Below are 27,715 nucleotides of genomic sequence, written 5' to 3'. Positions count from 1 at the left end.
GTGACTACTTAGTTCCATCATGATTTTATTATGCTTGACTAGTACAAATATAAACAAGGAATACTTGATTTACAAAAGAGCTTTATCTGTACTTCTCAGTCTAAGCTGGCCACCTTAAAAATATTTGCGGTCAATAGTAACAGATTTTGAAGTTTGCTTTCAAGCCAAGAGAAATCTTGCACACATTTGCAGGTTTTATGATATATTCGCACAACTTTGGCTGCTAAGTTATTAACTACCTGTGATCAAATCCTGACTCTCTCTTATCTCTTGTAACAGCTAATGTTTCTGGCACTTCAATGAGGATGTTGGTGTTGCATTTGTCAGTGATGATCAAGCTTTTCTTCCAGTTGGATGCATCTATTTGTCCTGAGAAGTGTGACTGCTCTTCAGAAAATGCAATTCATTGCTCTGGTACTCACATAAAAGACCTGGAATTGTTAAATCTGCCTTGCAACATGACAGAAATTCACATAACAGACACTAATGTAACATACTTGGGGGATGTTTTTTCTGGGATGGTGGAACTGCAGCATCTCATCTTGTCTTCAAACAACATCTCTCTGATTTCACCAATGGCTTTTAAAGGCTTAAGAAGGCTAAAAGCCCTCAAACTGCTAGATAATAAGCTGGTTGAACTGCCCCCAGAAGTGTTTGATGACATGGTACAGCTTCAGCAATTGATCATTGAAAATAACAGGTTGAAATCCATTGAAGAAAACCTGTTTGACAAACTAGCTACTTTGAAGGAGCTTTTCTTGAATAAAAACCAACTAACAGCACTTCCTAGTGGCATTCTGAAGAAACTCACCAAACTCAAAGTACTGAACTTGTCAAGAAATTATCTGGCAGTACTGCCTAAAAATATATTTAGTGCGTTAAGCAGGCTTGAGAAGCTGATGCTGTATTTTAACAGGCTGTCTTCAATAGAGTCTGGTATGTTTGATAGCCTGAAGGAGCTGCTGGAACTCTTCCTGCATTCCAATAACATCCAGTCCATCGCCCCTGATGCATTTCATTGTCTTCATAAGCTGAAAAGCCTAACGCTCTCCAGAAACAAGCTTGAGGTTTTGCCTCCTGGGCTCTTTCTGCACTTGCATGACCTCTCTAAATTGACCTTGTACAAGAACCCACTGAAGTCTCTTCCAGAAGTATTGTTTGGAGAAATGAGGCATCTTGGTAGCCTGTGGCTGTATCACACAAAGCTCTCAACCATACCAGATTTTGTGTTCAGTAACTTGACAAATTTAGAGCTTCTTGTGCTGAGTTTTAATCCAGAGCTTAGTGTTCTTCCTAAGAATGTATTCAGTGGTCTGAATGAACTGCGGGGCCTTTCTCTGCATACAAATAATATTTCCAGTTTGCCGGAGGGCATCTTCCTGAGCCTTCAGAAACTGCACAACATTTCCCTTTTTGATAAGAGGCTTGAGGTTCTTCCTAGAAACCTCTTTCATAATCTCAAGCACCTTCAGAAAGTTTACCTGAATAGTACTAAGCTGCAGTCTCTTCCTGGAGACTTCTTTACTGCTTTACCTGAGCTGCAAGAAGTCTTCCTTGATGACAACCCTTGGAAATGTGATTGCCAAATTCTTGGCTTCCAAGAGTGGCTCCAAAAGAGCATGAAGACAGTTAAAAATGTGCAATCTTTAGTGTGTCACAGCCCGCTGGCTCTACAGAATATTTCTCTTGTAGCTCTAACAGTAGATCACCTGAAGTGCGTGCCAAGCACAGCCATTGCATCCTGGACATCCAGCTCAACTTACTCCCAGACTTCACCTTCTCTTGTGACGACACATTTAACATCATCTTGGGAGACTGCTGTAACAGTGGCGCCCGACATGGACACCAGCACACCCACATCAATTCCTCTTGCAACTCCAGATTTTACCCACTCACATGGTGAAGATGTCAGACAGCCTAAGTTTCATTTCTCAGCTGTTCCAACCCAAACTGCTCCCAGCATCACAGTACAAACCAACAGTGTCAGAGGAACAGGTTTAATGACTCTTGCCTGGTGGGAGGAGTTGCCAGCCCGCAGGAGTGCTAAACCCTATTTTAATACTGGAGTTGCTTATTGTCAGCTATTCTTGTGCCTTCACAGTTTGATTTTAGCACTCCAGACTGTAACCATTGTGCTCAGTCTATATGTGATGGGTAAAACCAGGCAGCTCTTGCACTGCAAAAATACTCCTGCTCAGCCTGTAGTTCTGGTAGCATTTTTAAGAAGATAGAGAATATCAGCCAGAGAGGATTAGAAACATTGTTTTGGATGCATTTTGAGCAATTGGGCAGTTGACACTTGATTTGGATATGGATTAAGAATCTTCATAGCAAGAACCATAAAGACCTTGTCTTTACAGCATAATGAAAATGCACTTTTATGTATCTTAGTGTTTGCCAAAAGTGGTTGTAATCGCTGTATATTGCTACAGCACTTGGTGCATGAACCCAGAGGGAGAGCTGAAAGAAAATCTGTGGTCACCTTTATGTGCGTACTAGTAGTTGCCTGCTCTGGACTGCAGCCCTGTCCCTGCCGGACACCACTGCATGCTGTCGTGCTCACGCTGCTCCGATGGAAGTGGCATCAACGTAGGGAACATCAACACAGGAACACACGGCTTTAACCAGGCTTTAGAGGTTGCCTGTAGTACTCCAGACTCTCCTATGCCTTATACTGCCTGCAATGTTTTGTCTCCTTATGGAGAAAACAAATGGTATTTTGGGGAGGAGATGCTGGAAAATAACTTTAAAAAATTGGGGTGGGGGCAGAATGGTATGACCCAAGTGTCTTGGGTTTTGCTTTCTGTCCTCAGCCCCTTTCCAGGACATGGCAGGAGGGAGGGGAACAGTTTTAGGCTAACAGTGCTTTCCTCTAGCTTAACCAGAGGAAGATACGCTAGGCTAGGAAGTATAATCGTGATGTATTTTGTTGTTTGATTGTTTTTCTGGAAACCTTGTAACATTACTACAACTCTGAACTTTAAGTAAACACTTTCATCCTTAAACTTTGACCAGTGGTCTGAAAAGCAAGGTCCTACTCACTGCATGATGCATTGAGTCGTGAAAGCAGAGCACCTGGGCAGATGCCTGGGACTGAGGCTTGGCTCCCCAGGAGCATGGCTGGTTTGAGAGCTGGTCCCCACTGAGCTGGGAGAGAAAAGGGATGCTCTCTCCTGGGCTTGTCTGGCAAAACATGGGGGTGCAGCAAAGTGGCAGGGAGCCTGTCTGAACTGAGGGCCCTGAAGTGTCACCACATTTTTTGAAGTTGGCTGGGGAACAGACACACCTCCATCAAACTGCACTATGCAGTAGCATATACATAGTCATGTATTATTTACCGTATTACGCTCTGACTTCCAGCCCTTTCAAGTGTTGATATACAAAGGCAACTACAAGGCAATGGTGTGAGTTTTGGTCTTCATGCTGAAATGTTTATTAATATTTTGAATTACGTGAATATTTTAGTTTGTAAGTAGACTGGTAGCTGTTGGACTGCATGTGCTTTGGTAGCTCTTGGATTTAATTATTAGCTTTTTTCTTAATTACGTGACTTAGCTTGTTCTCAAAAACTCTAATGTCCTGCTCAAAGGCCTCTGGGTGTGGTTTCCTGGCTCCTTGGGCAGGAGGCCCTATACTCTAGGAGTCCTTTTGTAGCCTTACTGACTTTCTGACTGTTGAGGTCTTTCCTGGATAGCCTTGAAATGGCACAGTGCAAGCCTGAGGTGAAGAGAGCTTGCATTTGCTGCAGGTTTGTTGCTTGATCCCTGCTGTGTGTTACTTCAGGCAATGAAAATAAACTAAAGCCTGCTTTGTTTCAGGGTGCTCTGCTGCTGGACTTGAATTCTTCTTCTAGGCTGTGAAAAGGTTATGTACTTCTATGGTGTTAAATAACTATTGTCTTGGTGGTGAGGTTTAACAAAATTTAGTGAGCCTGGTTTCTAAAGGAGAAATACGAGTTGCTACAGTGGATGCAAAGCAAACTGGGACTGATTCGTAAACAGAAACTCCAGAGTATTTATTGCTGTATGTCAAACACAAAAGCAACAGAAAGCTTTCTTGGTGGTGGTTCTGGGTGGTTGCATGCTAGTGCTTAAAAGAAGACAGTTGTTACAAATTTAGGTTCTTGGTTGGACAACTGTAATGACCAGTTAGTGTTGTGCCAGCTCCAGCATGTCCTACTGATGCCACGCAAGCATCTGCTTGCAGCAGGGAGGAGATAAGTATAATCTGGACTAACAAGGAAATTGTTCTACAAATGATACTGGTTATTGTTTGCCTTGGTGAGGCACTGAAGCAGTGCACCCATGGCTCTGGGCACTCGGATGCACACTGATTTCTAAGAAAAAGCAACAGTTTGGTTGCCATATGGGCATACAACACCCTGATGTCTGACCTCTGGCAGAGCAGGGGCTTAGCAGCAGCTGCCATCTTTCTGCACCCTCCTTTGGCCACCCCAGCCCTGCAGTGAGGCCAGCTGGGTCTCTGCACGGCTCCTTTGGCTCCCGGTCCACAGTCGCTGAGCTCTGGCACGTGGGGGCTTTGGCACATGGCTGTGTACAGTCAAGTGCTAAGAGGAGGATGATTCGTCTTTACATGCTGTCATCGGGCTTTCCCCACTCTTGAGCCAGACGGGGAAGTGAAGTCAGCAGACAACAAAAGGCTGGAGCAATAAGGGCCTGGGGTGTTTTACTAACTCTTCCTCTGAGCTGTCCTGTTTTGAGCAGCCTCTGATTCATAGCTTGTTGCCCAGCTGAGCTCAGTCCTTCCTGCAAAACTCCCTGGCCTGGGAAATCCAAGGATATGCATGTTTAAATCCCATCTCCGTTTAGCCCGGAGGTCAGGTGATGGTGGTTATGGCATGTGGGGAGGCAGCAGGAAGGTCTCTTCGGGGAAAAGTGCAGCTGCACCTCAGGCCCTCTGTCTGGGCAGCACTGCCTTGCTGCTGCCTCCAGACACCGATGGCTTGCCATCCCCAGTGTATTGGCAAGCTTTTTCCTGGTCTCTGCATCCCACACCTTCGTGATCTACTGCCCAGCCTTTGGCACCAGGCTGGGCATGGGGTAGGGTGGGCTGGAAAAGGTTGGAGGTGTCTAGTCCCTGGTCTGGGGGGTCCCTGCTCCGGGGGAAAGGGTGGATGCGAAGCACGTCTGCACTCAGTGGCTGAGGGGATCAACTTCATACTCTTGGCTCCTGTATGGGATGCAGAGTCATGGGTTAACAGCCCTGCATGTTAACGAGTCCTTGAGTCCAGGAGCTGCCTCAGGGGACCCATCCTCATTGGGAGTGCTTAGGATACATCAAAAACGAAGCCTAGCCAGGCATCTTCCCTAACTCACTCCGCTTGTTTCTGTGGCAGTTGCTCCTGCTCTCTCTGCTTTAGGACATCCTGGAGGGCAGTAGGAGCTCTAATCCTCCATGCTGGCCCATGGAAGTACGCCGTGTGTTTCCAGCCTGATGTCACAGCAGGCACCATTCTCCTTTGCTTGTCAGGACTTGAGTGCAGAGAATCCCGAAGAGCCGGGTGGTGAAGAGGGAATTAACTGCTGCCCTAAGTGCTGGCAGCTCTCTGCCTGTTTCCCAGCTGCTGCAGGACCCTTCCAAGCCACCCACACCTGTGTCCTGTGCTTGTGTCCCTGGTGTCTCCGTCCTTTGTCTCACCTCTGCCATGTGAGGCCAGTAGCTGCTGGAGGGCCCTTGTTGCTGCTCACAGAGGGGAGTGAGCTCAGGTAGGTGCCTACTAAATGCAACTCAGCCCTCCAGTGCACAGCAGTGAGATCGGAGCCTGTACCTCAGATCTTCCCTCTCCCAGTGGCAAAGAGAAGCTGAGTGACAGCAGATGTGCTCTGAGAAGGCACCCGGCAGTGCTCCGTGGCTCAGGAGTGCGTGCAACGGCTGGCTGCAAGGCAGCAGCTCTGGGAGCCCCTGCCTGACGTTATGGAGCGTTGGCCGTGTCTCCTCCAGGCCTCCAACCTGCACATCTCGCCTGGGGATGCTGATTCAGCAGCCACGATATCAGAGCACGGCATTTCCTAGGGATGACGGAATAGCTGGGAGGAGATGCAGCCAAAGGCACGTACCAGTGGGACAAGGCTGGGGTTGCAAGTGTTTACAAACTCTTACAGTGATTGGGAGGCCTGAAGCTCCTGCTTTGCCACTGCTTCATCCAGATGGGCACGCTCTGGAGGTGTTAATGCCTTCATTTTTGTAGCCAAAGTCTGGCCTTGCATCCCCTTCCCACCTGGGTGTTTGTGGGTCGATAAGGCCTCTTGCTTGGGCCATGGGGTGAGTCCCACTTCACTGCAGTGTTGGGGGCTGCTCTTGTGCAATTGCTGCTGTAGGACTATTGTGTTTCTCCCCATGTGCCAGGCTTCCAGCTGTGCCTTTTGCGTCTCTCTAGGTGAAAAAAGCCCAGGGCAGGGAGCCAGGGAGGCTGGCAGCGGCTCCTCTGCCTGCTGTGTCCTCCTCTGCTGCCTTCCCCTGGGCACTGGGGAGACATGGGGCCCCTTCCCCCTTGGGATGTTGCAAAGGGGTCCCTGGGGCACTCCCTGGTGCCAGGGATGGCTTTACAGAGATGGAGAACAGGGTGAAGCTGATCCAGCAACCACCTCTCAATGCATGAGCAGAGATAGTCCCCTGCCATTGCCTCCTGCTCCAGCTGATCCTTTCCCCCCACCTCTCAGCGCCCATCGGACAAGCTCTTTCCGCTTTGGATTATCTCTCCAGGCGGACTTGGCTGCAAGCCCTGCATTCCTTCCAGCCTAGCGCTGCCCTGAGCCTGCGCCAAGCCCTGTGTGCTGCTGCTATCGCTCGGAGCTTGGGCCAGGGCCGAGCCTGAAGAAGATGGTTCTGCTGCCTGAGCAAGTCCTGATTGTGCTGGAGATTCTAAATGCCATTTTTCTCAAGCTCCAGGGGGGTTGTGATGGGTCGTGTGCTGGTGCTTGGATGGAGGTTAGTCTGATGGCCAGCCCTGCACCCCATTCTGGAGAGACCAGGGCCTCCGCTTCTTCCCAAAACTCCCACCCTGCACATGCACTTTCCCAGGGAAGGCAGGACACGTCCCCATCCCTTGGGGCAGATGCAGAGGAGGCATCCTGTGGCTGTGAGCAGCAAGGCAGCCCTGGCCCTGCATTCCTCAAGCAGGGAGCTGAAAATGCCACAAGGAGCTGGCTCACTGGCCCGATGGAGGAGCTCTCTGGGCTCCTCAAGGCTTAGAGTGGGCGTGTGGTGGGGAAGGGGCTGCTGGTGCCTCTCTAATGGATGGGGGGCCCCAGCACTGGTGCCTGAGGGATGAATGTACCCTCCTTCACCCATCAGCTCTGGCTTGAGTCTGTGTGTCCTGCTGCAGGACTCAGGCCTGGAGGTGTCTGTGCTAAAGCACTGAGGGAACCCCTTCCTCTGGCCCCTGGCCCAACCCTCCACCCCCCTCCTCTGCTTCAGCAGAGTTTGGCCCGATGCCCTGGGACAGCCAGTCTCAGCGAGCACTGGGGGCCACCGTGGGGGTTTCTCTGTGTGGTGAGCACTTTGCAGCAGTGTAAAATAACTGAGGGGGGTCCCAGCCCTGTGCTGAGGGCAACAGTGGGGTCTGCCGATGTCCCATCCTTCCCAGGGAGGCCATTTCAGCTAGAGCTGGAGGTGTGAGGGGAGCAGGGGCTGAGGCGAGCGCTGGGGGGAACTGGGGCTGCTGGGCTGTGCAGCAGCACGGTGTGGGTGAGTGTGCTCAGCTGTTTGGCAGATGAGCAATGCACTCTCCCAGCCAAGCCCACAAACTGCTAATTTTAGCAATTACATGATTTTTTTCCAAGCAGTCTCAAGTCCCTTGGTGATTCAGAGCTGCTCTGCTTTGCTGGGTCCGCCACCCCTGCTGCGAGGATGTGCTGGAGGTGTGCCAGCACTGACAGACCCAGGACAGTCCCGCTGCCCGGGAGCGAGGCAGACCTCCCCAAAAATCGGTGACACTCCTGTTCTGAGGCTTCTGGATCCTCTCTGGCTGGTTGTGTTTTGGGGCAGAGCTTAGTGTGGGGGAGCACTGGGGCTTGTGTAAGAGGTCACAGGACAGACAGGAGCTGTGGTGGCACTGGGAACCCAGACTGCGTTAAATGCTAGTGGCTCAGAGAGTGTGGCCAAGGGATGCCTGCTTCTGGCCCTGCCCACCTCCAGAAGCCCTAGGCAGGGTTATGTCAAAATGCAAGGGGTAGTGCTAGCTGGGACCACTTGCCCCAGGACCTTCAGCCTTCCTGTGGGCTTGGCAGCAGGTGGAGAAATGCCTGCAAGAAAGTGCTGGGGGCTCTTGGGTGTAAGGGCACCTCTGGCCCGGGCTGTGGCTGCTGGCAGCAGCTGGGTTGTGAGGCAGCACCATGCACTCTGGCTTTTCCTTCATTTAGCCACTGCCTTTGGTGAGGGATGAGAAAACTGTGCTTGTGCAGAGGAGGAGGGCTGGGGGCTCTGGGGGAAGGAGCTGCCAGCCAGTCCAGCCCTGACCACAGATTTTGCTGCCAGCCCTATCTCATGGGGACACGGGGTCTGGCAGATGCCCGCCCTTGGGGTCTATCATCCCCTTAGAGGCATAGGGACATGGCAGTGACTCCATGCCATCCCAAGCTTGGACTGGGAGGTTCAGCCTTTCTCTGGCCAGTGCAGCTGGAGGCGGGGAAGGTTCGCAGAGCACTGCCGGACCCTGGGGCTTTCCTGCAGTGCGAGGCTTGCTCCACGCCATCCAGCACCATGTGAGCTCCCAGTTATGCAGAGCATCCTCCCTCTGCAAAACACTTACCTCACCCTCACTCACATCCACATGCTGTCTCGGGGAACTGCTTCTCCCCTCCAGATGTGCAGAGCGTGTCCATACTGCTGTCTCAAGCTCTCACACCCGCTGCTTCTCTCCTTGTGCATAGCCTGGGGCAAGCTCCTGTTCGCTCACCTCCGGGAGCGGCTCCCTCTCTGCTGCGGGTGCGGTGCACAGGCTTGAGTTGTTACTCAGCCTTACTTTATTTTTAGGCATGTCTTGAAAACAGATTCATTCTTCTGAGCCAGGAGCAGGAGCCAAGTTCCCTAGGCCTGGGCAGAGGCAGCTGGGTTTTTGACAGGGCTGTTGTCTGAGCTCCTCTGAAACTTTGGGCACTCTGCATGGCTGTAAGGGCCGTAACCTGTCCACCCCCCTTCCTGGGGGCAGAGTGTTTGAGGGTACCAACCACTTCATCCTTGTTCCCCCCTGGGGCACCACTGCTTGGAAGCAGCTGAGTCTGACATTCCTCTGTGGACTGGGCTTCGGGTGGTGGTTTTTCGGAAGTGCTGGGGTTTAATTTCTGTGTTGCCTTGCTGAAAAGCTGTGTGCTTCTGGGATGAGTCAGAGCAGGCAGGAACCCAGCAGTGCTGGCGCTGGCGTCAGGCAGACAGAGCCGGCGATAAGAGTGAGATAAGGCCATGAGAGCCCTGCTTTCCTGCAAGGGCTGCAGGCAGCAGGCAGCATCCAAGCCCACTGCCTGACCTCCAGCTGCACTGCTGTCAAGGAAGCGAGGAGGTTATTTTGGGAACCACAGTGCTGGGAAAATCTGCTGTGTCAATAGAGCGTGAGCTAAAGCACTTGTGGGTGGTGGTTTCAGAATGCCCCTTCTTCATGCCCAAATGCCTGGGCAGGGAGCGTGGCTGGGGGTAGCCCCAGCCTCAGTGCTCGCTCCCCGGCCGGGGAGGGGTCCATGGCCATCCAGCATGTCCCATGGCAGCCAGGGCCCCCATACAATCTGACATACCAGGAGTGGTTGCCTCCGGCTGAGGTCCCACTCCTTACCCTCCTCCCACGATCCCTGTCACCTTCCTCTGAGTCTGGCTGGAAATTCCCCTCTCCATCCCTGCAGTTTGATCTCTGGTCCCCTCTTTGAAGAGTGTCCCTGTCCCCAGCACTACCCTGTGCTCTCCCACCCCTCGTGGCACGGCAGGACACACTGCAGCATGGGGATGGAGCAGCCTTCCTCCCGCCTCTCCGGCAGCAGTCCCGTGCTATTCCCATCTTGAGCAGCTTGTTAGCGCTGGCTGGGACCTGAGCAGGGGCTGCTGCGGCTGGTGGAAACATGGGTGGGCTAAGATGGAATTAGACATGGTCAGGAAAATACCAGCTGCCCCGTGGTTAGCACAGGGCTGTTCCAGCTCTGGGAAGCCCAAACGGGCCACGCGTGCTGGCTCACCTTAGCTGCTTCCTCCCAAATATCCGTTCCCGGCAGCTGCTGGACTGGGGCTGCCCAGGAAAAGTGTGGGGGGGAGGACATGGGCTGGGCCGTGGGGACCAGGGGAAACCCTGTGCACCCACATGGACTGGAGGAGGTACGGGAAGGGTGGTAGCAGGTGCCCTGAACAAGTGGATGGGATGGGCTTGTACCCAGCCTGCCAGACACTGCTGGGTGCTGGGCTCCATCACCCGTGGGTCAGGGCTGCTGAGGATGGGCAGCGTGCGGGCTGTGGCACAGCCAGGGCAGCCCCTGGGAGATGGCAGCATGTGCTGTTTTGGGGTTGTAAGGCTGCCTGCGACTGGAGTTGAGGGGGTTTCTCAGCACTGGCAGGCATGGCAGTGCTGGTGGGAAGCGCTCTGGCTTGCCGAGGGCTCCCTGAAGCAGCCTGGCCTCTGGCTGGCATTAGTCATGCCTCTGACCCCTGCTTGGTGCCCACTCCCAGGCTGGGCTGAGTGAGGTGCCTGTGGGGCAGAGCTTGTTGGTTCCTGGCCCATTTGCATCCGTGGCTGGGGGCAGTGAACCAGAGCTGTGGCCCTGGGCAGGGTCGGGGTGCTGGGGGCTGCCTGCGCTGCTGGCCCTGGCCTGCGGCACAGCCGGAGGTCCTGGCACTTGCAGAAGCTGTAGCCAGGGAGGCAAGCACTGTGCGTGTGCTGAGGCGATGCCGTGGAGCAGCCCGGGTGTGAATGTGAGCCAGTGAAGGGAAGGACTGTGCCCAGGGACCTGGCTTTGCCTCGCCTGCCCCCATGGGCTAGGTCACCCAGTCATGTCGCACCAGGAACCAGGGGACTGATCTGCCACTTGGGTGCTGGCTGACATGAGCAGTGCGTTCATGGGGCCATCTGCTTGTCTTCAAACAAGAGCACTGGGGTTCAGGAGAGGGAAACCCAAAACTTCATCCTTGAGACTATTGCTGTGTTTGCCGAGGAAACAGGAGTTGGAAGCAGCTCTGCTCCAGTGCTTTCCCTAACCCCGACGCTGCCCCTGTGCTGATTCATTGATTTGGACGGGTTATATACTGGGAGGGGAAGCATGAACCACACTCGGCTCTCTTGCCAGCACAGAGCTGTGCTTGCTCGGCGCTTGTGGCTGCAGGACACTCGGGTGAGTCTCTTCTCCTCTACCAGCCCTGTGAGTGGCCCCGGGCCCAGGGGACTCCCTGGGCAGCTCTGAGGGGTGGTGGCGGTGTGGTGGTGGGATCTGTATGTTCAGCATCTTTTGATTTAATGGAGATGTTTGTCTTGCAAGGGCTGTCCAAAAAAGCGACACCACTCAGGCACTGTGGGAGCTGAAATAGCTGCACAGGCAACCTATCTGAAATAACCAACAGAGAAAATTAAGGGGGGAAAAGTAACCTTTAGGGGGGCTGAGGTTAGGATCAGTGGGATGTTGCGGGGCTGAGCAGTAGGGAATATTCAGCTGTTTGGTCTGTAAGCTTTTTGTCCCTAGAAGAAAAGAGGAGATAAATTGTTTTCAGCTGTCTTTCCTGAAGGACGCTCCAGCATGGATGCTCTCTGAGCTGCCTTACGAGGGAGTGACATGAGCTGGGCTTTTGATGTGCAGAGTGTTTGGGGAAGTTTATAAATGGCTCGCTATAAACGAAGCTGTTCTTGGATGCAAATTGTTTCCATATGGGAAACATAAACTGTGCTGGCTTGTGGATGGTTCCTCCCTCCCTGCCGGAGAGCCAGCGTGTAAGCATGTTCCCTGGAGGGAGCCTGGGGCGGGGGGCAGGGGCTGTGTCCCAGCACCCCGGGGTGCTGTGCCAGCCGGGACACTGTGCCCATACCCATGCGCTGCTGAACTTGTCTGTCTGTCTGAGCCATGCTCAGGGCCAGGGGAGCCATGGATTTTCTCCGTCCCTTGTGCTGCTCAAAGCTGTTAGTGCGGGGCTGCTCCATGCCAGCTTGGCACCAGACTGCTGTTTTAATCTAGGGAGGGAGGAAGCTCCCAGGCCAGAGGAGGGGTGAGGGTGTCCACGGTGGCCATGCTTGTGGGGTGATGGAGGACCCTGCTGTAAACCCCTCGGTCCCCCGGGCACTACTCCTGGGACCAGCCTGCATACAGGTGCCAACACTGGGCACCCTGCTCTCACAGCCCAGATCAGTCAGGGCTGAGACATTCTGCCGGGGATGGGCTGCAGGCAGGGCCACCCCTGTACCCAGCCTGGGCTGGGGACCTGGCAGAGGGCCCCATTGACCCAGGCTCCCGCAGGGTTGGAGTGAAAGCATACCTGGGCAGCGAGAGCCTGTCCTGCTCTTGGCTCTGCCACAGATGCTCAGCTCTGCTTGCTGCCAGGCAGAGCCAGGAGGGTGCTTGGGGGTGCTGGGGGCAGCACCTTTCTTCCTGCCCCCACAAGCATCCCTGGGACCCTCTTGGCTGCGAGTGTCACAGACTGGCTCTGCTGAAGGTCTCGGCTGCCTGCTGGTGCCAGGAGGCCAGTGCCACTGGTAGCAGCTCACCGCGCTTGCTGCAAAACAGGAAACCACACTCCTGGCTGCTGGAAGAGCCAAGCAAGGGGGACGCCAGGGATGCCACTAACAGCTGCAGTATGGCAGCCAGGCACTGTGGCCCCGGCTCTGTCCCACTCTGTACTCCTGCCTGGGCTGTGCCCAGCCCTGCCTGCTCCTAGCCTTCCTCACCTGTCCTCCTCTGCCTCACTGCCATGCTGAGGGCAGGATGGCATGGCCTCTGTGGCCTTTTCCTGGGCAAAAGCAGCACCCATCCCTGGCTGTGGCCCTGGGAGCTGGGAAATTGCACGGACTGAGCTGCCCTCCTTTGTTTTTGCTGCAGGCCCAATGGAGCAGAGAGGCTGGCAGTGGTGTCTGCTGCTGCTGCTGGGCATCCAGCTGGCCAGTGGCCAGTGCCCGGAGCAGTGCCAGTGTGTCCGCACTGCCCAAGTGGAGTGCTCGGGCACCGGCATCACCACGGTCCCCAGCCCCATCCCTGCAAACGCCATGACCCTCCAGATCATCAACACGCGCATCACTGAGCTGGGTGACTCGTCCTTTGGCAACGCCTCCCTGCTGATTGGGCTGCGCATCGAGAAGAACAACCTGTCGCGCATCAGCCCTGGGGCCTTCCAGCACCTGCCTGACCTGCGCTACCTCAGTCTGGCCAGCAACAAGCTGCAGGAGCTCCCTGTGCAGGTCTTTGAACCCCTGGGCAAGCTGGAGTCTCTGCTCCTTTCCAGCAACCAGATCCTCCAGGTTGAGCCTTCCCACTTCGCCCACCTGAGCAACCTGAAGGAGCTGCAGCTGCACGGAAACAACCTGCAGGAGCTGAACGAGGGGGTGTTCAACCAGCTTACCAGCCTCACCAAGCTCAACCTGGCCAGGAACAATATCGACCGCCTGCCGCCCAGGGCCTTCGAGCGGCTGGCGCGGCTGCAGGTGCTGCGGCTCTATGAGAACCGGCTGCGGCAGATCCCAGCAGGCGCCTTTGATGGGCTGCCGGAGCTGCAGGAGCTGGGGCTGCACCAGAACCAGCTGGAGATACTGTCCCCGGAGCTCTTCGTGCACAATGGGAACCTGCAGAAGCTCTACCTGTCCAACAACCTCCTCACCGCCCTGCCGAGTGGCGTCTTCTTGCCCCTGCAAGCCCTTGCCAAGATCACTCTGCACGTCAACCGCCTGCGGGACATCTCCCCCAGCGCCTTTGGGCCCATGCCCAACCTGCGGGAGCTGTGGCTCTATGAGAATGAGCTTTCCACCCTTCCCGCTGCTGTTTTCAGCAACCTCACCCAGCTGCAGCTCCTGGTCCTCAGCAAGAACCGGCTGCGCTCGGTGGCTCCGGGGGCTTTCCGGGGCTTGGGGGAGCTGCTGGAGCTGTCCCTGCACTCCAATGCCCTGCGCCGCCTGGATGCCCGGGCACTGGAGGGGCTGCCCAAGCTGCAGAACATCTCTCTTCACCACAACCAGCTTCAGGCACTGCCACGGGGCCTCTTCGGGTCCACTCCAGGGCTGCGGCACCTGCAGCTGCACTCCAACGCCCTGGAGTACCTGCCAGCTGGCATCTTCTCCCCCCTGGCCACCCTGCGAGAGGTGAAGCTGCACAACAATTCCTGGCGCTGTGATGAGGGTATCCTGCCCTTGCGGGGCTGGCTGGAGGAAAACCCCCACAAGGTGGGCGACACTCCCCCCCTGTGTGCCCAGCCCCCTGCCCTGCGGGGCACCCCCATTACTGGGCTGCCACGGGACCAGCTCCTTGACCCCCAGCTCCCCACTGCCTCCCCCCATCCCAGCACCCTGCTCCCCGCTCGCCCCTCTGAGGTGGCTTTGCCGGAGGGTGCCTGGACGGAGCCCCCCATGGGGTTGCCAGTCTCCCCACGGGAAGAGGAGGAGGTGAAGGAGGAGGAGGAAGAGGAGAGGGGGTGGTGGGGGCTGACGCGCATGCAGAGCGGGGTGGTGGTGGCGGTCATCGTGCTGGTCTGTGTGGCCCTGCTCGCTGCTCTTGTGGCGCTGGTGGTCTATGGCTGTAGGAAGAAGAGCCATGTTGTGCTCATGAGGATGAAGGCACCCAATGAAGCCTGAGCACCCTGCAGACCCTGGGAGGAGCAGTGCTGATGGGGCATCCCCTCCCCATGGGGCCAAGGGGCATGACAGCGGCTCTTCATCAGCTGCCCTTGCTGACTGGTATGAGCCAGCACCACCCTGTGTGCTGCGAGTCCCCCTGTGCTGCTCTGCTTTGTCCTGTCCCTGCTCTGCAGCAGGGCATCCCCTCTGGGTGACCTCCCATGTCTACCCCCTGTCCCCAGCCCCTCCTGCCTCCAAGTGCAGCCTCTGCTCATTCCCTGTCCAGGGGCCAGCAGCTGGGGTGCAGGGTGCTGGGCAGGGCCCTTTGAGCAGGGAGCCACAGCCTGGCCATGATGGTGCTTACCCCAAACAACAGGACTTCCCCATCCTTCACCTTGCATCGTCCCCTCCAGGGCTGCCTCTCCTCGCCATCTTTCCCCCGCCACCGCCCTGCCGTCAGCCTCTGGCCCTGCCTGGACAGGCAGGCGCTGGCCGTCACGCAGGGCCAGGAGCTGAGCAAACGCCTTCGCCCCCGGCAGAGCTGCAGGTCCTTGTGCTGCTTTGTAGCTCTCCTGTGTCCGGGCAGGGATCCCCGTGGGACTGGGCTGCCAGGGCTGCTAGGGTGGCACACCCTGAGTGACTTGGCTGCGTCCAAGCTGCCCTCCCTGCCTACAGGCAGGGCAGGCCAGAGCACAGCCAGCATCTTCCTCTGCTCCCACAGCCAGCCTCCTGCTCCCCACGCCCTTGTGCGTCTCCTGCCAGGACAGCCGCGGGGCAGCGTGCTGGCGTCTGGGTGCAGCGGCAGCCTCTGCGCCCTCGCTGCACACTGGTGCTAACCCTCCTGTGGCTGTGCCGGCAGTACCCTGTCCCAGCCCCGCGAGGGGCTGGGGGGCTTGTACCGGCCCCCACTGTGGGGGAATTATAGGGGTGGGACGATGGGTGTGAAGTGTCTGCCAGGGCTGGGAGAGGTTCCTGTGCTTGGGCTGCTCCTGCTACACCCCATCCCTGGTCCTCGCTGCCTCAATACCCTCGTGCACACTTCACCAGCTAGTGAGCGGCCTGCTCTGCCTGGCAAAGCTTCTTCCTCTTCCTCCTCCTCCCTCCAGTGTCCTCCTGTACGAGCCCAGTCCTGCTGCCTGCTCACAGTCCTCAGGCAGTGGGGACGCTGGCAGCGCACAGTGTGGGGGGGTGTCAGCAAGCACTGGCTGCTCTGCAATTTGCAGGTGGGTGCTGTAACACCCCCCCGCAGCCCCTGCATCCAGTGGCCACCCTGCCTCCTCCAGCTGTGGCACGGCCAGAGAGGTCCAGCTCACCTCTGCGTGTGGTGCAGCGGTGCCAGGCTGCCTGGAGATCACTGCCATGGGATGAGGGTCACACCTGGTGTGCACCCCATAGTGCTGGCTGCTCACAGCACCCCAGGAACCAGTGCTGGCACAAGCAGTCCTACATTCATGCACATGATGGGATGCTTCTCTGGGATGAGACCCACACGGTGGTGGGAGACGTGAAACTGTGCCGCGGGGCTGTTGGGTGCTGCTCTGTGACCTCTCCATTAAAATGCAGTTGACCGCCCCCAGTGCCAAGAGCTGTTTATTCTCTCCTCAGCGGTGCGGAGCCAGGGAATGACCCAGCAGGGACAGGAGCTGCAATTGATTTCCACTCTGGAGAGATTTTATTTGTGTTGAGGAAAAGCCCATCCAGGCTGGTGAGGCTGGGAGAGGGTTAGTGGGCTGTGGTCACAGAACCTGTGCTGGTCGCTGGGCTCCAGCCCGGGGTGAAGGAGTAAGGAAGGCTCAGCCATCCAACAGCAGTGAGATGACTTTGGGAGAGTGAGCTGAGACCTCAGCAAGCTCCTCGATGGAGACACTGACTGCCTCTTGCGCAGTCCGCTCCCTGGAGCAGAGCCCCCAGGGTTGACCCAGCACCACCCAGGGTGGTGGGGAGCTCTCTCGACTCCCTTCAGAGCTGCCTCTGGCTTGTGCCAGCTGAGTTTGTGCACCGCGGTCTGCTCCATCAGTCTGGCTGAGTGCACCTAAGTGTCCCTCCTGCCCCTGGCTGCCACCACCACAGCCCGTTCCAACACAGGCAAGGCAGCCCTTAAGGTGGTGTATGCTGCTCCCCCAGGCAGGCTGCAAGCTCCCAGGGAGTCCTGGTGGTCCTTAGGTCCCTCTGGCCAGCCCACCACTGGCTGGGTGCACGTCACAGGCTGCAAAACATCTGGTGCATTTCAACAAGATGGTCCCAGAGTGGTCCCTCCCCCGTGGCATTGCTTTGCCTTGCGAAGCTGTGCCTTGTCCCCTCTCCTGTGCAGGAGATGTCTGCTAGCACCATTTCTCAGTGAGATTTAATAAAATCCAGGGGGTCTCTTGGGAGGTGGCTGGAAACAAATGTGCTGAGCTTGGTGTAGGAGCTGTGACAGCAGCACCCTGCCACCGTCCCCAGGCCAGTGGACATCCGGGGCTGGGACCTCACTTCCCTGACAGGATCCTTGCTGGCGGCTGCCTCTGGCCTCACCTCCAGTCCCTCTGGGGCCGGGTTATTTTTTGAAGCACTCCAAGGACACGGGTTGTTGTTGCCGATAAGCAGCAAGGGGCAGCTCCGCCCCAGCAGGAACAGCTCGTCATCCAGCTTCCCATCCGCCCCAGAAAATATTGTCCCATCTTGGTGAGCAGCGTCCCTGCAAACCTGCCGCAGGTTTGGTGGCAGTCTCCACGATGCCACACTCGGTAAGTGGTGGCCATGCTCCTCGGGTAGTCTGGGGGGCCAGGGATGGGTGGGAGATACTGTTGGCTCTGGTGAAAACAAGTGAGATGGTGGGAAGGGAAAGCCAAGCCCAACACTGTACTTGAGTGTCGGTGTAAGTCCAGGACAGCCCCAATTGCACAGGGGTTTCGTCAGATGCGCGTTGCTGTGGGGTGGGCAGCATCCCCCATCTCGGGGCAGCACTGGCATGTATCCCAAGTAGGGAGGGACTGGCAGAGGTTTAGAGGCCACCTCCTCAAGAAGTGCCTCCTGTGGGCTGAGAACAGGCATTTGGTCAAGCTGAATACCTCTTGCGCAGGTCTGATGCTGCTTCAGTTGCTTGAAGAGAAAGAAGTACTTGATGGGCAATTAGAAATGCAACAGTTGGAGCCCACTTCTTTTGTCACTGAGCACAGAGCATCCCTGCAGCATTGTCCCCATCACCCAGTGTGTGCAGCCCATCCCCATGCTTCACATGCTTCCCCACCCCAGAGCCCAGCTTTGTGCCCATGGAGACATCCTGCGAGGCCACAAGTTCCCCCAAGACCCCCGTGGGACCACATGGGTCCTACCTTGGCTGCTGCTCTGCAGGACATGGGGACCTTTGGTTGTCACAGGGTGGGCTGGGGTGCAGAGGAAGAACCCTGATGTGCCACACAAGCCAGGCAGGGAGACGTCTGAGAGGGAAGCGCTCCCCATTCTTGCAAGGGGTGGTGTGGGCAACTGGGGCTGGAGGGATGCTCATGCAGCACGCCAGAGGTTGCTCCCATTGCACTTCTGGCTGCAGGAGCTGCACCCCCAGCAGCACCCACCTGTGGGTGCAGACTTCTGCCTCGCCGAGGCAGGGGCTGAGCCTTGGCTCCTTTTCCAGTGCAGGCTGGTGGTCTATGCACTGCTGGGGCTGGGGTCCCTGCTGGTGAGGGGGCTGCCCCTGCCCTGCCCTCCCACCTGCCAGTGCTACGACACCTCCAAAGTCTTCTGCTCGGAGGAGAAGATGCGGGAGATCCCTGCAGGCCTGCCGGGGAATGTCACCCATCTCTTCTTCGTGGAGACGGCCCTGAGCCGCATCCGCAGAGGAGCCCTGGGCTCTAGCACCACCCTCACCAAGCTGGTCTTCCTCAACAACAACATCCAAGAGCTGGAGGCTGGCGCCTTTCAGGAGCTGCCCAGCCTCACTGAGCTGGAAGTGTCAGGCAACCCCTTGGCAGCAGTCATCCCAGAGGTGCTGGTGGGGCTGCCCAGACTCAGCAAGCTCTCCCTGGGTGCCAATGCCATCCACTCCCTGCAGCCAGGGCTCTTCACCACCACCTACCATCTACAGGAGCTGCGCTTGGCAGGGAACAAGATCGAGGTGCTGCCTCCCAACCTCTTCCACCCACTCCAGCACCTCCAGACCCTGGACCTCTCACAGAACCTCCTGACTGAGTTGCCAGCCGGACTGCTGTCTCCCCTTGCTGCCCTTCACCTCCTCAAGCTCAGTGACAATCTGCTGGCACAGGTGTGCCCTGGTGCTTTCAGGGCTCTGGGCCGGCTGGCTGAGCTCCACCTGGATGGTAACCATCTGGAGGAGCTGCCAGCCGGCGCCTTTGCTGGACTGGGGGGGCTGCGGCGGCTGCAGCTGCAGCACAATGCCCTGGCCAGCCTGGCTCCTGACATCTTTGCCAGTCTTCCCAACCTCACAGTTCTCAGCCTGGAGGGTAACCGCCTGGCCGCCCTGCCTGCTGCCCTCTTCACCAGCACCCCTCACCTGCTCTACCTCTCTCTGGCTCGCAACCAGCTGGAGACGCTGCCCCAGCAGCTCTTCTCCAATCTGTCGGCACTGCAGACCCTGGTGCTCTCGCACAACGCCCTGGGCCACCTCCCCGCTGGGGTTTTCCAGGGGCTAGCGGGGCTGGTGACACTGCAGCTGAGCCACAACAACTTCTCCAGCCTGCCGGCTGGGCTGCTGGCCGGGCTGCCCCTCCTCACCACCCTGGCGCTGGTCCACAACCACCTGTCCCACCTGCCCCCGGGGCTCTTTGATGCCAACGAGGAGCTGGCACACGTGTTGCTGGCCAACAACCCCTGGGCCTGTGACTGCAGCCTCGCCTATCTCCTGGGCTGGCTCCAGACCTTTGCTGAGCCCCTCATCCATGCACAAGCCTCTTGTGCCAGCCCGGCCGCTCTCCAGGGACGGTCCCTGATGGAGGTCCCCCAGGGGCAGCTGGAGTGCCCGGGAGCTCCTGGTATTCCCCCAGAGGAGGGCTGGGATGGGGAGCTGGGGAAGAATGCTCCGGGGCAGTGCACCTACAGCAACGCTGAGGGCACTGTAAGAGTGGCCTGTGATGCCACGAGCTGCCAGCAGCTCAGCCTTCGCCTCCTGCCTCCTACTCCTCCCAGGCAGACATCGGAGCCAGGGCTGGTGTACCAGGATGCCTGGGTGCTGCACTCCCGCTGTGGCACACTGCAGGTCAGCGTCCTTGTCAGAGCACAGAACGGGGATGAGGCCACGTCACCAGGTCCCCCTGCTGTGCCCTAGGGCTCGGGCAGGCACCTGCTTCTACGCTGCTCTTGCATTGGCACCCTCTGGACCTGCCTGGGAAACAGCACCCCGTCTCACTTCACTACCCGTACCACGGTCATCAGCCAACACCAACCTCTCCACAAGAGCTGGCCTGGTGGTATTTATCCTTCCAGCTATGCGTTTCCTGTGTATTTCAAAGATAATTAAACTGTCTGTATTATTTCTGTGCAACCAGTTCCCATGGCAGAGAGGGGAAACTGTTCCCCCGCCTCTGCCCGTGTATCTGGGGGCAGCGGTGAAGGTCACTGTGGTCCGGTGGGGACTGGGCTGGGGCTGTGCCGCTGTGGCAGGGTTGCAGGTGCCTGGCGGTGGGAAGATGCCGCACTCTGGGGCGCTCAGCTCTGCCTGCTGCAGCTCTCCAGCCCCACCTCCTGCCCCGCTTCCCTCAGCAGCGCAGAAACCCAGCTGCAGCCTGGCCCTAACCCCAGGGCACGGGTTTGCTGTGGGGTGTCCAAGGGTGGGCGAGTGCTGCCGACTGCCCGGTGAGGGGCACGGCCTGTGGGGCTGCAGGGTGGGCTCCAGTCCAGGGCTGCGCACCAGCAGGTCCCCAACCCACCCTGGCAGGGCTTGGCCTGCAGCCCCTCAATCTGCTCCAGAGAGGCTCAGGGACCCATGGAGATGGGGCGCAAAGTCCCAGCAGCACTGTCCACTCAGGGGTTGGCAGGTAAGGTGGGTGGTCCCCTAAGAGAGCACGTGTGTGTGCATGCACATGTGTGTTTTTGTGGGTATGTGTATATGTGTGTGTGTGCAAGGTGCACGCCCAGCAGGCTGCTGATGCCAGGAGCTGTGGTGTGGTCCTCCCACACCATCTCCCAGCTGCTGGGACCTGGGATCTCCTGGGCTGGGCAATGCTGGGGGAGCCCTGCCTGCACCTGGCCAGCCTCTGAGCCAGCCTTCCCGCAGTGACTGGGGAGCTGGGCTCCTCGCCTGGGGCTGTGCATCTCTGCCAGCCCCTTCCTGCTGTTGCCCATACTCCGTGTGGTGTTAGTGTGGTGGTGACCTGCCCCGGCAGTGGGCGATGATCCCAGCCGTGCTCTGGACTGCTGGCCCCGTTCTCCTGGAGGGCAAGTGGGCAATGCTGCACACCCAGACATAGTTCCACTCAGACACCCTGCACAAGGGACTTCCACTGTGCTGCAGCCATCTCCCAGGTGACTCTGGCATGGCCACCTCTAAGCCTGGAGCAGGGATGCTGTGGCTGGCTGCAGCTCCCCAAACACCATCACAGCTCCCACACCACAGCCTGGGTGTCACTCCTGCTGCGAGCTCTGTCCCCTCACACACGCTGGTTCCTGCCACCCTCCAGCTTCTGGAGCAGCCTGGCACCAGGCGGGGGCCTGGATGCATCCGACATTGACAGTGGAAAGGGGTAAGGCTGCTGAAAATGTGCAGTAGTTTGAGTGTTTTTAAATTTGCCAAGAAAGGTATAATGAAGCCTGTCAAGCACAAGCTGAGCCTTACTAAGAGCAGGGGGAAACTGGAGAAGAAATATGTAAATGCAATTAGTGCAATTATCCATTGGGAAGTGAAGGATGCCTTGTCACTTTTAAGTCTTTGCATCAAACAGGGTGTTTCTTCCCACACGGTGCCCTGCACCAGCCAGGAGCCCTGAGTATCATTGCGGGAGGGTCTTTGGCTTGTGCCAGGGTGGAGGGCAGCACAACACTCAGCCCCAGCCCTACCACCGGCGAGGTGTGGAGCTGTGGGGCTGAACCCAGAGCTCAGGTGTCAGCATGTGTCTGGCCACAGACGTTAACCCTGTTATGAGCTCAAACAAATGGCTTCAGAGCAGCACCTTTAGCTACATAAGCCAATTCCCGAGGAAGGAAACAGCAGCTATTTTAAACAGGAAAACTCCTTTCTGTTGTGTTGGCGGGGGTGCTGTCTGTGAAGCTGGTGGCTTACACTGGTGGAGATATGAGATTGCAGAGACCGTCAGCTACAAAACAGGCTGTCCTGGAGATCTTCAGGTTTCCCTGGATGTGACTAGTCAAGTGGCATGAGCAGATAACGCTTGGGGAGTACATGCCTGCATCCTCTCCAAGAGGTTTCTGCAACAGCCTCCCACACAGGGGGCACTGCTTTGCTGCCTGCAACCCGGGCGTGCCTTATCTCCCCACACAGACCTCTGCCCTGACCCCTTGCAAAACCAAGCCTTGTGCCTGGGCCATGGATAAAGAGCTGGCCAGGTGATGGAACCCCCTGTCTGGTGGCCTCACTCCTCACACGGCAGGGCTCACTCCAGTGGCTGGACTCGTTCCCAAGTGCTCGGCCAAGTAAGTGATGCAAAATGCTTTTTTTTGCTATTTAAAATGTGCTGGGAAGGGCGGTTCTGGGGGACTGTTGATTGTTTCCTTGCAGTAAGGAGGAGGAGAGGCTGCAGTGCCGTGAGCTGGGTCTGTCCCTCTGTGTCCCTGCACTGCTGGAGGGTGGGACAAGCAAGGGACCACACTGAAGTCCACCACAGCCAGACAGCGTGAGGGAGGTTTTTAAAAGAGGTTTGCAGTTCAGAACTGTTTATTTTCATCCACATGCCCTCAGCCCAGCCATTCCCACCTGTGCATTTAACTCATTGAGCTGCCCCTGCAGCTGAAGTGAAGCAGGCACTTTTGCACCCACACCCCCAGCTCCTGCACCTGAGTCTCCCTGGGTGAGGATGAGCAGAGATCAGCAGCAGCTTCTGCCCTGGTGAACCCTGCAGGGCAGCTGGCACATACCTCCCATCGGTTCTCTTTCAACCCAGTGGCTTTCAACCTCCTGTATTTGCTGACCTCTCAACATTTTTCAAAAAAAAAACCACCTTTCATAGCAAATTTAACCTCCCAGCATAAGTTTTTTTGCACGGTCAGCTTTGATGGACACCCAAGAAGCAACCCACAGCCCTTTCCCCTGCTCCCACCCAGGGCTGTGAATCACAAGCTGGAAACTATGGTCCCAGTACAATGCTCACAGCTGTTAAAGCCCAGCTCATGTGTTAGCTGACTGTTTCCAAATAACTCAATGGAAGTAGTGGGCTTTACATAGCTACTGGTGGGTGTACATCAGGGACTTCACTTTCTAACTGCAGGTCAGGGCCCTAAATGTTAGGTATTAAAGAGTTTATCTGTGGAAATGTCATAGTCCTTTAATGAACCTTGCTCTAAAGCTTGGTGTCTGTTCACAAGTTAACCATTTCTATCTAACAGAGGTGCATAACCAAGGCCAAAATATGATGCCATTAGCAAGAATCCTGAAAAGGAGATGCTTAGAAGCCATGTTTTAAATGTCTTAAATCACTCCCCTGAACTGAAATAGTAAGTTCATCCAGCACAGTGTGGAAATTCTCAGTAAACAAGGTCATCTGGTCTTGGCTGGCTCCTGGAACCTTTGCTGATCCCTCATTAGCAAGTGCAGAGCTGACTGCTTCTGTTGTTTCATGAATGGGCTGTTGCCCTGCTGAGTAACTGGACCCACCGGGGCAGTGCTAATGGGCAGCAGCACTTTGCCTTCTTCACCGAGACAGAGGCCGAGCCTACAGCCCAAATGTGGGAGAAGAAGAGCCAGAGAACAGACTGTCCAGTCCTTTGCCCCCTGGAGCATCTCCCAGTGCCGAGCCATGAGCTGGCTCACTCCCCGTTCGTCTCCATCCCTCAGTACCAATGGCAGTGAACTCTTGTAAATGCAGCGTACGTGGGCTTGTACAGTCTCTCTCTTTCTCATAAAATGAGTCATGATATGTGAATAGAAGAGTCCTGAGAGGTGAACGACAGTGTGCTACCACAGTTCATGAGCTATGGACAGAGATTTTTTTTGTTCTTCATAACTGGTTTTTGAAATCTCTTTTTCAGGACAATGTACCATCTTTTCCTTTTCCTTTTCTTCCTCTCCTTCCATCCCCATAAATGCCAAGATCAAATCCTGGGTGAAGATCCGTATGAAATGCCCAAATACTACCAGGAGGTCTACAGAGGGACAAGAAATGATGTCAAAGAGATCCCAAAGATTGTAAAGCCCTTCATTTCTGAGATGATCTTTGTGCAAACCAGCATCACTGCTATAAGGAAAGGTGCCTTCAGGTACATGCCCAACCTGGTCAAGATTTTGTTTATTGGCAACAAGATCAAGACAGTTGAACCTGGAGCCTTTGATAATTTGGACAAGCTGAGGGACTTGGACATCTCTGGTGCCTTGTTAGAAGAACTAGCTGTGGGCACTTTCCAAAACCTCCCAAGCTTGCAGAGGCTGGAGCTGAGAGACAGCCACCTCAGACACATCCCCAAAGGTCTGTTTGATGGGCTGGAAAATTTGGGAGAGCTCTCCCTGCACATCAATGCAATCCCTTCTCTTCCAGAAGGCATTTTTGATTCTCTTGTCAATCTAACATTTCTGGACCTGTCTAGAAACAGGATCACAACTCTTCCTGGGGATGCCTTTAGCAAACTCCACCGGCTGCAAGTCCTCCGGCTGTATGAGAATGAGTTGCAGGACCTCCCAGAGGGGCTGCTAGACAGTCAGTGGGGGCTGCTGGAGCTGAGTCTCCAGAGGAACAGGCTCAGGGAACTGCCACCCATGCTCCTGAGGAGCCTGCCTCACCTGGAGACACTCCTTTTGGACAACAACCTCATCAGGCTTCTCCCACCTCAGGGCTTTTTTGGTTTAAACAAATTGAAGATGATGACTCTGGGTTCAAACCACATTACGGAGCTCTCCTGCTGCCTTTTTGACATCATGCCACACCTGTGGGAACTGGATCTGGGCAGGAACAGTTTGGCCACACTTCCAGATGGCATCTTTGCCAACCTCACATCTCTTGGCAAACTCATCTTGTCTCACAACCAGCTAGCAGCCCTGCCAAGAGGAGCCTTCACTGGGCTCAGCAAGCTCTTGGACCTCCAACTGGACGCAAATCATCTCTCTGCTCTGGATGATGAGGTGTTTGCTTCTCTCCCAGATCTGAAAACCCTCAACCTTCGGAAGAACCAGCTGCAGAGTGTCCCGCGAGGGCTCCTGGACCCCCTGAAGAAGCTCAGTTCAGTGTATCTGAGTGGGAACCCATGGAGATGTGACTGCAACCTGTGCTACCTGCACAGCTGGATCCTGAGCAACAGGGAGAAGGTCACATTGTCCACCCAAGTGTCATGCAAGAGTCCACCCCACCTGTCAGGACAAGCAGTGACATCACTGAGGGATGACCACTTAATTTGCCCAGATACTCCGCCTCTTTCAGCTTCTTTTACCCCATCTCTGCCATTTACCTCCACATCATCACAAGGGATGTCAACCTTGCTGTCACCTGGAGTCTTGCCCACTGCAGCACCAACCACACTGTCATTGGCAGCCTTTCCCATCATGGCACTTCCAACCATGCTGTCACCTGTGGCCACCTCTGTCACATTGCCAACCATGCCAAAGGAGGCCTTCTTCACCACTCCATCACCAGCCATGCCATCTAAGGCCTTCATTACCACCCCATCATCAGCTGTGCTGCCGAAGGTCTTCATGACCACCCCATCACCAGCTGTGCTGCCCAAGCCCTCCATAGCCACACCACCATCAACCATGATGACAAAAGCCTCCATCACCACCCCATCATCAGCTGTGCTGCTGAAGGTCTCCATCACAACCCCACCATCAACTGTGCTGCCTGAGGCTTCCATCAACACACCACCAAATGTGCTGCCAAAGGCCTCCATTGCCACCCCATCATCAACCATGCTGCCCAAGGCTTCTATCAACACCCCGTTGCCAGCTGTGCCACAGGAGGCCTTCAGCCTGTGTCCATCTCCAGCCTTCATAAGCCTACAGCCTCCTGGGGCCACCAGTCCAGAGCCTGCACTGTCCACTCTAGCTTCTGCCACCACACTGGTGCCAACCAGCCCACTGGCAGCCACCACCAGAGAAGTACCTCCTGCTCTTCTGGTGCCCACAGAGAGGCCAGCCACCATCCCACGGGGAATACCCAGCATCTCCCTTGTCTCAGCCCCCCCCAAGGCACTCTGGCCACCCCCCAGGACTGCTGTGCCGGGCATGGTCCTGCTGGCCTCACACTCCCCGTCCCACCATGCTCCCGTGCCAGACAGGGAGCAGGACCATGCCACCGCATGGGGCTTGTCCACGGTTGGCACCCGGCCTGCTCCCAGCCCTGCAAGCACCATCATGCTTCCGACACCTCCCGTCCCCCTGCTGCCAGATCCTACGAGCCCCTGGCCGGTTCCCCCACCCCTGGCCCGCAGCAGCCATCATGCCTGGGGCTTCGCCCTGCGGTCCAGCCCGTGGCACTGCCGGGTGTCCCTGGCCCTGGGCCTGGCCGCGCTGGCGCTGCAGGCAGGCTGCATGTTGCTGTGGGGGAGGCTCGCCCTTCTCCTGCACCGAGTCACCCGCCGCCGGGGCCCCCCTGTGCCACTGGTGAGGCTGCTGACGCTCCAAGCCCTGGCTGCCCCCGGGCCCCCCGAGCAAGCCCGGGCACCGCTGTGAGCTTCGCTGCGTGACCTGGGCAATGCCCATCGTCCTCCTTCGGGGTCTGAAGCTGTGCTGGCCACGGGGTGCGTATGTCCTGGGGTACGGACCGTGCCCCCGGGGGGGGTGTCCCAGCACCCAGGCTGTTTTGGGGTGCCTCCCAGCTGACCCCTGGAGGTGTTGTGAGCCTGGGGAAACGATGCGCGGTGTCACTGCCTGACGGGCCCTTCTGCCAAGCGACACTAGATGGCATCCCGACACAGGCAGTGGCTGCCACCGCCGGGCCAGGGCCACCGGGAGCAGCGAGGGCGGCCAGTGGCCCTGGAGGCACCGCACAAAATGCTGGAGACCCCGCACCCGGCCAGCAGGGGACCAAGCTGGACCTCGGGCACGGCCCGCTCTTGCTTGCAGGGTCTGGCCGGGGCTCCTGCCCGCATCTCCTCCCCATCCCTGGCAGGTACCTATCTGCAGGGTGCAAGGAGTCCTTGGGGAATGACATCCCAAGGCTTCCCACCCCGCACCCCGGCTTCTTCGGCACGTCGTGTTATGGGATGTGTCAGTGCCCATACGTCCATCACAGGACTCTGACCTCTTCCCCTCTCCCTGACCCCTTTCCTCCTCACTGATATTAAAGTCTCCCCTGCACCTCTGCTCTGCACTGAAGGGCTGGCGAGGGGACTATTTCCATCCTAGGGCTGTTCTCACCGTGACTGGTGTGTGGGATTCCTGTTGCTTGCTGGAGTGTGGGGTCCCCAGTCAGTGCTAGCCCTCAGGGGCTGGTATGGGACCAGGGTTGCACACCTGCCTAGTGTGCAGCAGCATAGTGAGACAGCAGACATGCTTTTCTTTCCCCTCTTAAATCTCATGTCCCAAAACCTCTTTGTGATGCTGCCTGCCCTGGCCTCTCCAGAAGTCGTGTCTGAGCATGGCCAGCCATGTGGTTCTCATACCATAACATCACCTGATGCTGAGCCCATCTGCAGGCTGGGCGCTGGCTCTTTGGAAGCTTGGGAGGAAGGGGCTAACTCCCCTCATAACTGAAGGGTTGATGTGCACCTTCACCTCTGCAGTCCTGGGATGCTGACAGGGCCAGGAAAGTGCCACACTTAAACAAAAGTGGCTGTTTCTGTGGCATTTCTGCTATTGCAGAAAGTGCTGAAACGTTCACCAGAAAGCTTTAGCCCAGGAGATTTTTGAGCCAATGAACACAGGGGTTGTTCCTTGGTTTGAGTCTCTGAGTAGTT

The 27,715-nt window shown here is 56.6% G+C and overlaps 2 protein-coding genes across 2 annotated transcripts; both read left to right on the top strand.

The window, feature by feature from the left end:
• The first annotated feature begins 284 nt into the window (after positions 1–284).
• Positions 285–2,231, top strand: GP5 (glycoprotein V platelet). Its single transcript, XM_026854827.1, has one exon. The coding sequence runs from the start codon at positions 300–302 to the stop codon at positions 2,229–2,231; it is 1,932 nt and encodes a 643-aa protein (XP_026710628.1). The 5' UTR covers positions 285–299.
• Positions 2,232–11,211: 8,980 nt separating this feature from the next.
• LOC113483451 lies at positions 11,212–27,480 on the top strand. Its single transcript, XM_026854990.1, has 7 exons — positions 11,212–11,321; positions 13,011–14,743; positions 17,404–17,457; positions 18,261–19,982; positions 20,633–20,700; positions 21,343–21,405; positions 23,864–27,480. The coding sequence occupies exons 2-7, from the start codon at positions 13,016–13,018 to the stop codon at positions 26,487–26,489; spliced, it is 6,261 nt and encodes a 2,086-aa protein (XP_026710791.1). The 5' UTR covers positions 11,212–11,321; positions 13,011–13,015; the 3' UTR covers positions 26,490–27,480.
• The last annotated feature ends 235 nt before the right edge of the window (positions 27,481–27,715 follow it).

Source organism: Athene cunicularia (assembly GCF_003259725.1).
Source record: "Athene cunicularia isolate RWA chromosome 9 unlocalized genomic scaffold, athCun1 chr9_part1, whole genome shotgun sequence".
Taxonomy (NCBI): Eukaryota; Metazoa; Chordata; class Aves; order Strigiformes; family Strigidae; genus Athene; species Athene cunicularia.
The sequence above is the reverse complement of the archived record's forward strand: the minus strand, read 5'-3'. Positions and strand labels throughout refer to the sequence as shown.